Source organism: Hydra vulgaris, chromosome 12, assembly GCF_038396675.1.
Source record: "Hydra vulgaris chromosome 12, alternate assembly HydraT2T_AEP".
NCBI classification, from domain to species: Eukaryota; Metazoa; Cnidaria; class Hydrozoa; order Anthoathecata; family Hydridae; genus Hydra; species Hydra vulgaris.
Window position 1 is genome coordinate 24,685,892 of NC_088931.1, and position 14,267 is coordinate 24,700,158.

The 14,267-nt window shown below is 29.8% G+C and overlaps 1 protein-coding gene across 1 annotated transcript in view; it reads right to left on the minus strand.

Moving 5' to 3' along the window:
- The window catches only part of LOC100203318 (uncharacterized), a 33,334-nt gene extending 22,041 nt beyond the window's left edge, over positions 1-11,293 (minus strand). Inside the window, exons 1-3 of the mRNA XM_065812655.1 lie at positions 10,914-11,293; positions 9,974-10,828; positions 8,174-9,761 (exon numbers count right to left, since the gene is read on the minus strand). Of these exons, the coding sequence (XP_065668727.1) occupies positions 8,174-9,761; positions 9,974-10,828; positions 10,914-11,058 (2,588 nt within the window). The 5' untranslated portion in view covers positions 11,059-11,293. The remainder of the gene's footprint in view (positions 1-8,173; positions 9,762-9,973; positions 10,829-10,913) is intronic.
- Positions 11,294-14,267: the final 2,974 nt, after the last annotated feature.

Here is a 14,267-nt window from a genome sequence, read left to right on the forward strand (position 1 = left end):
TCAATTTGGAAGCCAATATTTTTAAAAACTTTAATAATATCTTTTCTAATTTTATCGAGTTGTGGCCCTGATTTTTTATGCATTATTATTAAACCGTCGTCGCGATAAAGACCTAATTGATTAATTTGGATTATTTTAGCTAGGGTATTTAAAATATATAAACCTACAAATTCGCAAATTTCTGCTCCTTCGTAACTTTTTTTATAATTTTTTAAATAATTTTTTAATAATTTTTTTGTAATTTTTTTTTTTATAATAATTTATAACTTCCTGTAAAATATTATTTTCTATAAATTGAATTTTTTTTGAGATTTAGTAACTCTTCCTTATGATCCAGCAATGGTGAAACTTAAAGTAGAAGATAAAAGTTAGATATGTGTTTTTTACTAATTTATTATTGCTCTGTTCTTTAAGAACATTGAGCACTCTATTTGTAAAATACACAAACATAGTTTACATATATATATATAAATATATATATGTAAACTATGTTTGTTTATTTTATGTATATATATATATATATATATATGTATATATATATATGTATATATATATATATATATTTATATATATATATATGTATATATATATATGTATATATATATATATGTATATATATATATATGTATATATATATATATATGTATATATATATATATATATACATATATATATATATATATATATATATATATATATATATATATATATATATATGTTATATATATATATATATATATATATATATATATATATGTGTGTATATATATATGTATATACATATACGACATATATATATGCATGTATATATATAAATATATTTATATGTATATATATATATATATATATATATATATACATATATATATATTTATATATATATATATATATGTATATATATACATATGTATATATATTTATATATATATATATATGTATATATATATCTTATATATATGTATATATATATGTATATATATATATATGTATATATATGTGTATATATATATGTATATATGTATATATATATATATGAGCCCATAAGATGCATAGTGGTATAAGTCACTTTTTTCATATTTTGAGTTATTGCCACCAATGGTTAGCATTTTGTTTATTCTATTATATGGCAGAGTATAATATGCATATATATATATATATATATATATATATATATATATATATATTATATATATGCACACACCAGTGTATTTCAGTGCCGGTCCCAAGCCCGGATAAATAGGGATGGTTGCGTCAGGAAGGGCATTCGGTGTAAAAACTGCACCAAATCAAATGATGCGGATTAACAGTAGGAATTTCAAACTGGATCGGTCGGGGCCTGGGTTAACAACGACCGCCTTTAGTGCTGTTGCCCAGCAGGGCATTAGTGGAAATTGGACTACTGTTGGGACAAGGAGGAAGAGGAAAGGGGAGGAAGTGAGCTTCGAAGCTGAAAGAGAGGAGGATGAGCAGGAAGATAGAGGTTAAGTTTGGTACGTTGAATGTGGGCTCTAGGACCGGTAAAGGAAGAGAGCTAGCTGATGCGATGGAGATGGGGAAGTTAAACATACTGTGTGTACAGGAGACCAGGTGGAAGGGCAGCAAGGCCAGGAGCATTGGTGGTGGCTTCAAACTCTTCTATCATGGTGTTGACAGGAAGAGAAATGGAGTAGGGGTAATTCTGAAAGAGGAGTTTAGTAAGAGTGTAGTGGAGGTAAAAGAGTAAGTGACAGAGTGATCTGTGTAAAGTTAGAGATTGATGGGGTGGTGATGAATGTCATCAGTGCTTATGCTCCTCAGTTAGGTTGTGATATGGAGGAGAAAGAAGAATTCTGGAGAGAGTTAGATGAAGTTGTTCTGCAGGTTCCTATAGAAGAGAGAATGATTCTTGGAGCAGATTTTAATGGACATGTTGGTGAAGGGAGCAGTGGTGATGAGGAGGTGATGGGTAGGTATGGGGTTAAAGAAAGGAATACAGAAGGACAAAGTGGTAGATTTTGCTAAAAGGATAAAGATGGCTGTAGTTAACACTTATTTTAAGAAAAAGGACATAGGGTGACGTATAAGAGAAGAAACCTGAAAGAGGTTAGTGATTGCAAGGTAGTACCAGGAGAGAGTGTAGCTAAACAGCATAGGATGGTGATATGTAGGATGGTTTTGGAGGTGAAGAAGAAGAAGAGAGTGAGAGCAGAACCTAAGATCAGGTGGTGGAAGTTAAAGGATGAGGACTGTTGTGTAAAGTTCAGGGATGAGGTGAGACATGCACTGGGTGGTGGTGTTCTGGATACCTGGGATGAGATGTCCAATACGGTGAGGGATGTGGCTAGGAAGATACTTGGTGTGACATCAGGACAGAAGAAGATAGACAAGGAGACGTGGTGGTGGAATGAGGAAGTTCAGGAAAGTTTACGAGGAAAGCAGTTGGCTAAAAAGAATTGACATTTTTAGCAAGATGAAGAAAGTAGGTAGAAGTACAAGGAGATGTGTGGCAAGACAAAGAGAGCAGTGGCAAAAGCTAAAGAAAAGGCATATAGTAATCTGTATAAGAAGTTGAACACTAAGGAAGGGGAAAAGGATCTGTACAGATTGGCAAGACAGAAAAACCGTGATGGGCAGGATGTGCAGCAGGTTAGGATGATTAAGGGTAAAGATGGAAATGTGTTGTCTAGTGAGGAGAATGTCTTGGAAAGGTGGAAGGAGTATTTTGAGGAACTGATGAATCAAGAGAATGATAAGGAAGAAACGTTAGAAGAGACAGAGCTTGTGAATCAGGAGGTTCCCCAGGTGAGCAAGGAGGAAGTAAGGGCTGCAATTCGGAGAATGAAGTGTGGTAAGGCAGTTGGACCGGATGATATTCCAGTGAAGGCATGGAAATGTTTGGGAGAGAAAGCAGTAGAGTTTTTGACAGGGTTATTTAACAGAATCTAGGAAGGTTAGAAGATGCCTGAGGAGTAGAGACATAGCATAATGGTGCCAATTTTCAAGAATAAGGGCGACGTTCAGAGCTGTAGTAATTACAGGGGAATAAAGTTGATCAGTCACAGCCTGAAAATCTCGGAAAGAGTAGTGGAAGCTCGGCTTAGAGGAAAAGTAGAGATCTGTGAGCAGCAGTATGGTTTCATGCCAGCTAAGTGCACCACAGATGCTATGTTTGCTCTGAGAGTGTTAATGGGGAAGTATAGGGAAGGACAGAAGGAGTTACATTGTGTGTTTTTGGGCTTAGAGAAAGCTTATGATAGAGTTCCGAGACAGGTGCTGTGGTATTGTATGAGGAGGTCAGGAGTAGCGGAAAGATATGTGAGGGTGGTGCAGGATATGTATGAGAACAGTGTGACAGCAGTGAGATGTGCAGTAGGAATGACAGACAGGTTTAAAGTGGAGGTAGGACTACATCAGGGATCAGCCCTGAGTCCCTTCCTGTTTCCAATTGTCATGGACAGACTGATGGACGAAGTTAGACAGGAGTCCCCTTGGACTACGATGTTTGACATTGTGATCTGTAGTAAGAGTAGGTAGCAAGTGAGACATGCTATGTTGTATGGACTGGAGACAGTGGCACTGAAAAAGAGACAAGTGAGGGAGATGGAGGTGTCTGAGATGAAGATGTTAAGATTCTCATTTGGAGTGACGAAGAAGGATAGGATCAGAAATGAGTTTATTAGAGGATCAGCACATGTAGCATGTTTTGGAGATAAAGTTAGAGAATCGAGATTGAGATGGTTTGGACATGTACAGAGGAGACAGGAGAGCTATATTGGCAGGAAGTTTTGGGGATGGAACTTCCAGGTAAGAGGAGGATAGGTAGACCTAAGAGGAGGTTTATGGATGCAGTGGTGGAGGATATGAGAGTGGCTGGTGTGTCAGTGGAGGACATTCATGACAGGGCTAGATGGAGGAGTTTGATCCGCTGTGGCAACCCTTAAACGGGAAATGCCAAAAGAAAAAGAAGAAGATATATATATATATATATATATATATATATTTATAAATATATATATATATATATATGTATGTATATATATATATGTATATATATGTATATATATATATATATATATATATATATATATATATATATTTATATATATATATATATATATAATATATATATATATATATATAGATATACATATACATATATATATATATATATATATATATATATTTATATATATATATACATATTTATATATATATATATATGTATATATATATATATATATATATATATATATATATATATATATATATATATATATATATATATATACATACATACATATACATATACATATAAAACAAAAATAATATTTGTAAAAGTCTGGTTTTAGGTCACAGAAAAGCAAGATATAGAGTTATATGAAGAATATCAAAAAATATTTCTCCCGATATTTCTCTCAATGACAACTATAATCCAGTTAATGTTAGCTTTACTTTAAAACAAGACAATGAAATTAAATTGTTGGTTAAAAGGTTTCTAAAGGATAACTTAGGTGTCTATGCTTTCCTTGTAACACGGTTTTTAGAAAAGAAGTCAATAAAAAACACTATATCAATAAAAAACACAGCAATGCCTAGTGTAAGGTAATTATATAGATTACTATTTTATTGAGCAGAAAAAGTTTGGATGATGAATTAATAAAAACAAATATAAACTAGTTTTATTTTATAGGTTTGGGATTTCACCTGCTGCAACTGCAGCAATTACCGCAAGTTATCTGCAAGATTTAATTGAAGCCGGATTTCTTACCCCTGAATACTCTTACCTTGCTTGTGATCCTTCTAAGTTGACGAGAGCGAGAAAAAAAGTCATGGTAGTAGCAAAGAATAATGACAATTTCAATCTTCCAAAAGCAAATAATATTGGAATTTACTTTGATGGAAGAAAAGATTCAACAAGAGCGATGATAAATGATTCAAATGGTCAGCTACATCCTATTATTATCAAAGAACAACACATTACTGTGACTATAGAACCTGGTTGTCGATATCTTGGTCATTTTACTCAAGTGCACATACTCATTCAGTTAAGCCAGCTAAAAAGATTGCTAAAGGTGTTTATAATTTACTGCAACAATACAATCTTACTGAATCATGTTTAGTACTTGGAGCTGATAGAACTTCAATTAACACCGGCTGGAAAGGTGGTGCTATAACACATCTTGAAAAGCTGTTAGGTTACAAATGCCACTGGGCCATATGCATGTTTCATTCAAATGAGTTATTTTTGCGTCACCCAATAAAAGGAATTGATGGATCATGTAGTACTGGCTTTGTAGGTCCTGTGGGAAAATGTCTTGCTGATGTTAATGAAATGGAGTACAATCTTCAATTTAAAGCTCTTCCAGAGGGAGAGAACTTTGTTGACATTCCAGAAACAATACTAAAAAATATGTTAACAGATCAAAAACAAACCTACAAGCTATGTAAAGCAATTAAGATCAGTGTATTGCCACCTAATTTTAGAGAAATTCAATGTGGCCCCTTAAGTCATGCCAAATGGCTAACTACTGGCATGAGAATAGTATTTATGTGGACAAGGAAACATGACTTTAACTGATCAAAATTTGAAAAAATCTTGAGTTACTTGACTTATTTTGTTTACAATTTTACTTAAAACTTTTTTTTGACATTAAAGTTAAAGACAGATTTGAAGATGCTTCCAATCACATTCCATTTCAATTGAGAATTCTTAGAAATCAACCTGTTATAGTAAGAGAAATTGTGACTCCCTACATCCAGTTAGGCGCTTGGTATGCGAACCATGAAAGTTTATTAATCTCTTTATTATCTAGTAATAATGGAGAAGACCGCAATTTTGCAGTTGCCCGAATTTTGGAACAAAGGGGTAATGATATCCTTGGAGACATGCAAATCAGACCAAGAAAAACACCTAAACTGAACTTTGCAACAACTATTCTTCAAGAGCTAGTCAAATGGGAAAATGGTGTAGTCACTAAAGATAAGTTGGTATTGCTAAGATTGACACCTCTAATAACTCCTGTTAAAATTCATACTCAAAGTACCGAGGGTGCTGTAGTGTTATAGTAGAGTTATCAAAATATTATTTGGGTAAGATGGGATAAACCTCCTGTTTTTTGGGGAAACCGCATCACTGGCACCATCTTTATTTCTAATGAAACAAAAAACAACAACTGATATTAGCAAATTTGTTAATCATTAAAAACTCATTGAAAATTGAAGACCCCTTCCCCTGAAATGTCCAGAATCTGCATTGCAGGTAGGATCTATGCAAGATAGTGATTTTGAAACAAGTATCAAAAAAACTTGCAACTGGCTTAAAACATTTGCATTTAATATTTCATCGCAATGAAAAACAAGGACATGTAAAACATAATAAAGGACAAATATGGCAAATAAGATTTTACTAAATTTTGCAATTTCTAAAAGTGCAAATTTGGGTATCAAAACTTTTTCCGATCAAAAATATTTTTAAGGAAACCCTATTTAAAATTTAAATTTACATAAGAATACACCTTTTTCTTAAGTTTTTAGAAGAAAAAATGATTCTCGCTGTACTCTACTGGGCATGGCCATAAATAATGAGATAAAAATAAAAACAGTACCAAAAACAAATCGAAATATTAACAATTTATTACGAAATATTAACGAAATATTAACGATTTGACTAAAATGATACGAAAAGAAATTTCTATATTTGAGTAAGACGGTACATGTGGTACCAACTTGAAGTTGGTATACGATTTTATTTTACCTATTCCCCCAACGAGCTTAGAAGCTGAACGGGCTTTCTCTTCATCAGGAATGTTATGTACGAAAATTCGATCATCTTTAAATGACGAAACTTTAAATAAGTTTTTTGCTTATTTCAATAATCAATAATTTTTTTTTTTAAGAAATATTATATTTTATTTTAACTAAAACAATAAAGTTTTGGAACCGTTTTTGTTTTGCTTTAGTTTTAATTTTTTTTTTAGCATTTGTAAATATTAATACCGGTGTATCGGTTTTCACTAAATCTAATACTGAAAAACCGGTATTTAACTTTTGGTCCATATTAGAAGCCCATTGGTTAGTAAAAAAACAGGTTTTACGATAATTGTTCACATTAAGATTATTTATTGATTTAACAAAATAATTTGATAAAGTTAATTCTAATTTTAAAGAAAAAACTAAATAATACCTAGTACTTACTTAACTATTATTTATTGATCTTTATCGATAGTAAGAAATACAAATACATGAATAAAAAATCGAAGAATTTAATATTTTGTGAAGATTTTTAAGAACATTAACAGTATGTTAATTATGTCAATTATTTCATTCGCCAAAAAAAAAGTATTTAATCAACACTTTTAAACATTATAAAGACAGTGAATTGTTTCAACCTGGTTATAAAAATCTTTTTTTGTGATCAGATTGTATTTTGTCAATAATATTGAGACATTAGTCAAAAGCCAAAATAGTTAATAGTCAAATTAAACGTGGTTTTGTGACCAAATTTACGTGGGAAGTAAAAGTCTCTTGACAGTAAAAACTTAATGAAAGATTTTTACAAGTGAATAAAAATTTAATATAAATTTTTTTTACTGGGGAGTAAAAATTTATAATTTGTTAAAAACGTAGTTGAAAAATCTTATACTACACCAGAATTTATATTGGTAAAAAAATCTCCATAGAATATTATTTGGCTTCAATAAAGCGCGAATGGTCGACAAAATATCAAACTTTGATCATGAATTGACTATTTAATTATTTATTATAAATCTTTTTTTTTTCTAAATGATTTTTTCGCATAGAAATAAATTTTCCAATTTTTAACATTTGATTTAAATATGAAACTAATAATTTATTCAAAACTCTTTTTCGACTTCATTTGATTTGATTTGCATTTATTCTATAAATAACCACTCCGACAGAACTATTATTTTATTTAAATAGTCAAAAGGTTTTTAATTAATGCCCGCCTAGCCAAGCTTGCGACATTGCTGAGGAAGGAAGCGTAAATTTCCGAGGTGTTCTGTGACAAGACCGTAAAGACTTTTTGGAACACTTTAATAACCACACATGCACACAAAAAAAAAGGGTCGTTAAAACTTGATTCATTTTTTTTAAATTCTTAATCTTAAATCTATTTAATTTATATAATCTATATAAAATTTATAAAAATTAAAACTAGTAGTTTAAAAATTACCTGATTATGTTTCTTTTTGATAAGCTACCACTAACTTTAAAATCTTCAATCACAAAATCATCTAAATGATACTTTCGAAGATCTGATGTCAAATAACTTCGCTTTTTGTCTAACAAGCTAACAAGAAAGCCGGATCTTATGGAGCTTGGCTTGCTTGTTATTACAAACTCTTCATAAATAGACGTCAAGGAGATAGGTACAGAAGTGTTTCCTAATTTACAATCTCCTTTGGCTACAAAATCCCATTTAGACATTTCATCACGTGTCAGAGTTGCTTCAACATCGTTAAGTATCATTAATGATCCTATTTTCATATTTTGAGGAGATTTAAAGTTAACAGTTATAGATTTTTTATCAACATTGTTTATGTCATAAGACATTATTTGAAACTGAGTTTCCCCAATACTCAATGTGTTTCGCGGTAATGTCATTTCCTGACCACGTTGGGAAAATAATTCTGGAATAGTTCCTAAGTTTATTTTCAAACTCTCTGGGAAATCTATGTGAATTTTATTTCCCTTTACCTCCATGTTAACTAGAATGTCTTCAGGGTATGTTTGATTACTTATAAATTTGCTTAGAGATTCAAATACAATTTTCTGAATTGGAAGTTTTGCTTTCACTGTAAGACCTTTACGTATTGTTCGTCCTGAGCTAAACAGTGAACCAACTTCTTTATTGAAGTTCTCATCTTTTACTACAAAAAGTCCATCGGGGGAAATACCAATAGCCATATCTGTTTTTATATCGCTAAACAATGGAATATTTGAGAGATCTAAATTCAAAATGGCTGACAAAGATGAACGGTACATTGCACCTTCAAAACTGGCAATCAAACCTGAAACCACTTTTCCTAAACGTGGTTTTTGTATAATTAAATACACCCAAGGCTGAGAGGGGAAAATGGATGCAGGACTTTTTGCTGATGCTACAAACTCAAAAGCTCCACCGCTGTCATAAAGTCCAGTTATACGAGGGTTGCGTAATGAAGACGATGAAAGTGTTAAAAGATCTGGTGGTAAATCCTGCTGTGAAATTTCTGATTCAGTAAACAGTTTTGTAAACTCAGGGATTTCTAGGTCTGCTGTATTCATCTCTATTTTAAACAATGTGGTACCAAATGGTTTTTCAGCAAAAACATTGAGACGACGATTTCGATAATCTAGATTTAATAAGCCATTGATTTTTAAATTGAAATTAATCATTGACTTAGGTTGCTGTTCATAGCTAAAATTAACCATTAGTTTGCTTGAAATTGTTCGTAATCTATTAGGAATTATATCAAGCAGCTCTCTACATAATAAATTAAAAGACACTCTTCCCTGACATCTATCGATATCAAATTCTTTTACATCAAATTTACCATGCACTATAAGTTCATTTGACGCAGCAGCAAGTTCTATAGCTGGAAGTAGACGAGTCATTACTGCAGTAAACGAAGCTTTCCCCCCACATGTATCTGGATTAATTTGCATTTTAGTGGCACAAACATTTGATGTTGCTTCGATGAAACAGTCGTGAAGCTTGAAAACTTGACGGTTGAAATTTCCAGATATAATTTCATGTATTTCTGGAAGTTCGGAGATATCTGTAAAATATGGTTATTTTTATCAAATTATAACGGCTGTTGTTGTTGTTGTTGGTGTCGTTTTTGTTGTCATTTATACTATTTTTATTTATAATATTATTATTATTATCATTATTATTATTACCAATACTATTAGTAATATTATTATTGTTACTACTATTATTATTTTATTTTTAAATCTTTTTTTTTTTGTAAAAAAAAAAAAGGATTACCTCTTTTATGATCAGAAGGTGTTAAAAGTGATACAGATGTTTTTTGTTCTCCAAGTGTTTCAGCAATAACAGCTGTTTTGTCTAAATTTGGTTCTTTTTTTTTTGACGGATGATTGTGATCAGCTTTTACTGTTATAGTTTCTTTAGATTCGTTCTCACCGATTGATTCGTTGTGTTTTTCTATTTTATTCACTTCAATATTTTCATCGTGAAGAAACTCTGTTCTTTCTTCTTTATCTTCTTTGAATTTCAGAGCATGATGTACTTGTTCTTTAATTAGAGATGAAGGACTTTTAGATGAAGATGACACTACCTGTAAGTTGTTTATTTTTATTGTGTTATTTTTTACTTCAATTGGTTGGTTTTTACTAGTTGAATGTTTTACTTCATGAGAAGTTATTCTTGGTACAGGCAAAATATTTGAATCACCGTTTAATATTTTAGAAAAAGGAACTTTCGCCAAATGTTTATCGTCTTTTTTTGTCGGGTTTGAAAAACTTGTTGGTTTTTCAAGTTTTAGCTTACTGGTTTCTTTTTCATGTTCAATTTTTAAAAGTGGATTTTGCGGTTCTAATAAATTTACCGACCATTCAGTCCATGCAGTGACTTGATGTTTTTTATCGTTATCTTTTCCCGGAGAAGATGAATTAGTAGAAGAATGCAAGGACGATTGCGGATTAATTATAAATTGTGAAATTCCTTCAGTAGGTTTAAAGTTAAAGTATTCAATTTTCCCATGAGCATCTTTTTTGTCCAGATTTTTTATTTTAGGAGTATTCAATTTTTTTAAAGCACGGTCATGCTTTTGCGTTTCATATTTAAAAGTTTCAGGAACACTCCACGCGTTAGCTATTTCTATAAAACAAAATTAAAAATAAATTAATTAATTAAACAATTAAAAATGCGTAAAAATAGTAACGAAACAAATAATATGCAATACCTGCGCGTTTTTCGTGATGACTGGAGTGTTTCTTTTTATGCGTTATTGCGCTAACATAATCATTGTAAAGATCATTAAGTGTCCAACACGATACGCCACACAACAGGCATGAAACACCATACAAAATTAAAATTTTATTTTTCATTGTTTACTCCACATATTCAATCAAAATTGATGAAAGTCTTGAAATATCAATTAAATTGTTGAGGACAGTTACGGCGTATCGTTAAAAGTAAACTATTAAATTAAGTTATAACATTAAAAACTGACAATACATAAAGTACATATCATATATTTAAAAATAATTATCGCAAAATAAAAATATTGTAAATAAAAAACATAGACATGTGTTTATAATTAATATAAAATATGAAATTTTCGACAATATACTTAACTATATGCAAGTAATCAAATAAACACACTAGCTGTATGAACACTATTTTAACTTAATGATGCGTGTGAGTAGGAGGGGAGAAAGTAAAAATAATGAATTTGAAAAAATAGTTTTATAAATGCTTTTAATTAAGAATTATAAATATTTTACTTTTATTTTTAATTTTTGAATTTTTAATTGAATATTTATTTGATTTTATTATCATTATTATTTGTTATTATTGTTTTCTATTTATTGATTAAAAAAATCTATTTTACGTTGATGATTAAAACACTTTATGTTACTGTTTTGCAGACACTGCTTTTTATTAGATTACTAATTTAAATAAAAATCAGAAACATTTACAACATACTTTATTACCGAATAATTTTAGTTTGTTATTATCTAAGCTTTTGGGTGCAAATTGATTATTTATAATTAGCTTTTTTAAAAGAGCACTAAACTATTTTGACGTTCTAAACCAGACATGTCAAACTCGCAACTCGCGCAGGCTGCATACGGTTCTTTAGACCTTTTATGACGGTCTCCAACAACTTTATTATATGTGAAGGCGCCTCAACTCGCAATTATTTTGTTTTTTTGTTTTAAATTATTTTAAAGTTGTTTTATTACTACCACAAAAATAAAGGTCTCAAAAAATGTTTCAAAAAATGTTTCAAAATAAAGTGCAAGCAGTAAATTGATGCAAAAAAAATTTTAGCGATCAAAATTATAATTAAAAAAGTTATAAACGCTTTTTTACAAATCAGACAAGTTTTTAACAAATCAGACAAATGTTGCTTTTGTTCACACAAGTGTTTTGTTCACACAAGTGTGTGTAAAAGTATTTTTCTGATTTGTCAATAAAAATTCCTGATTTCTAAAACACGAGGCACTATGAAGCTGAAAAAGAAAATCTTAAAACTTATCAAAAATAGTTATTTTAAAAACAAGAGAAGTAAATTGAAAATTATTTATTTTAAAAACAAGAGAAATAAATTAAAAAAAAAAAAAATTAAAAACTAATCGAAAAAGCAACCAAATTTTTTTTAATTTTATCAAAAAATTCAAATGACGCAAGACCTAATAAAAGGCGTTTGTGGAGAGATTTAATTTATTGTAAATATATAAATCAAGTTAAAATCAAGAAACAATTTTTTGTTGATATTATGAGTTCAATTCTAAAAATTATTATTGATTAACTTAATAACTAAAAGACAAAATTAACATCAACAAATTAAAAACAACGGTTTTGGAAAAAAAAATTTGTTATGGCTCAGAACCAAGAGGTCCAAGGTTCGACGCCGGTTCTAACCGAATAAGCAACATTGGTAAGGAAGTAGGTGTAAACCTTCTGATTAAATGCTCTAACGCGGTGCTCTGTGATAAGACCGTAAGGACTTTTTTGAGCACCTTTATAACCTTCCCCCTTCCCCCACAAAAAAAAATTTGAATAATTTAAAATTCGCCTCAACAACACCGAGCGGATCTCTTGGATTACAAAAGTTATTTAAAATAAAAGATTTTTTATTTTCTTAGTTTATTTTACATTTTACATTAAATACAATTTTCATATATATACTTATGCAATAAAATAATTAGCTGGAGCAAGAAGAAGTGATAAGACATAATGTCTTATCACCGAGCACTATTTTTATAACATTGTAATTTACAAATAGATTATTATAAAGACGTAAATATATAAACTAGAAAAGATAGTACATCGTATTGATTTATATAATTTTTAATACGTAAAAAATAATTTTTAATACATATATAGTAATTGCTAAACTGCTTACATTTTCTTCAGTAGTAAAAAACAAATGAATATTACACACATACACATACCATCCAGTTGCGTTAGTTCGCTAATGCAACAGCCAGTTGGTTTCTTGATATTATATATAAAAGAGAAAGCGCTCTTTTCGCTCTCTCTCTCTCTTGCGTTTCATATTATTCTACGTGTGACTTGGCGTATGCACTTGGCGCGATCCAAGATTTTATTGTAAATAATGAGTCGTATCTTCAAGTAATATATTATAAAGTAATCTTCTCTACACGATTTAATACTAGAGTCCCTTCTAAACTCTTTACATCCTAAGAGAGAGGTAATAAACTTTGTTATATAGATTTTGATAACTTTAAATTTTTTATTAAATTTTTCTTAATTTTTATATTTGAGTTTAATCTTATTTAAAAGAAACATTTAAAATCAAGCATAGTGTAATCCATAAACAAGAAGAATCGTTTAGATTCTTTTTTAAATAGATTATTTTTTTATTAGCTATGTCTGAGAATGTTTTCTATAAATATGGCACACGATACTTAATTGAGTATGAGCTCATTTTTAAACTATATTTTGGAACAACGAAGTTGTTTTTTGAGAATCTTGTAGAGTAGATTTCTAAAATTAGATATAAATTGATTTTTATAAATATTTAATGCTCCAAGTAAACACAGGAGAGGTTCGGAAGGTTCTACTCTTATAACACCAAATACGATTTGACAAGTAGCACCAGATTACCATAGCAACCAGATTTGACATGATTTTGTTTACTTTAAAGCTTTTTTAGTTTTGTAAGATTAGTACTATTACGAATGATTAAATATGATAACATTTTTATACGAGAATCAGTAAGTAACCAAACAAAACAAAATTTTCTGTAACTTTTGTTCAAATTTTTAAATGAGCTAATGAAACAATTGGCTTCAAAACAATCTCAACTTATTTCAAACCGCTAATTTTTATTAAGGACTATTTTCTTTTATATTTATTTATTTTTTCTATTTTTATTAAGGACTATTTTCTTTTATATTTATTTATTTTTTCTATTTAGTTATTAAGGTGCTTGTCATAACACCACTGATAAGCATTTTTCTTTTAAAATTTTTTACAACTACATAATACCTACAAATTTTAACAATATATATTATTTTTACAACAAATATTTTTAAAGATACATCTAATAAAATAAGAGACA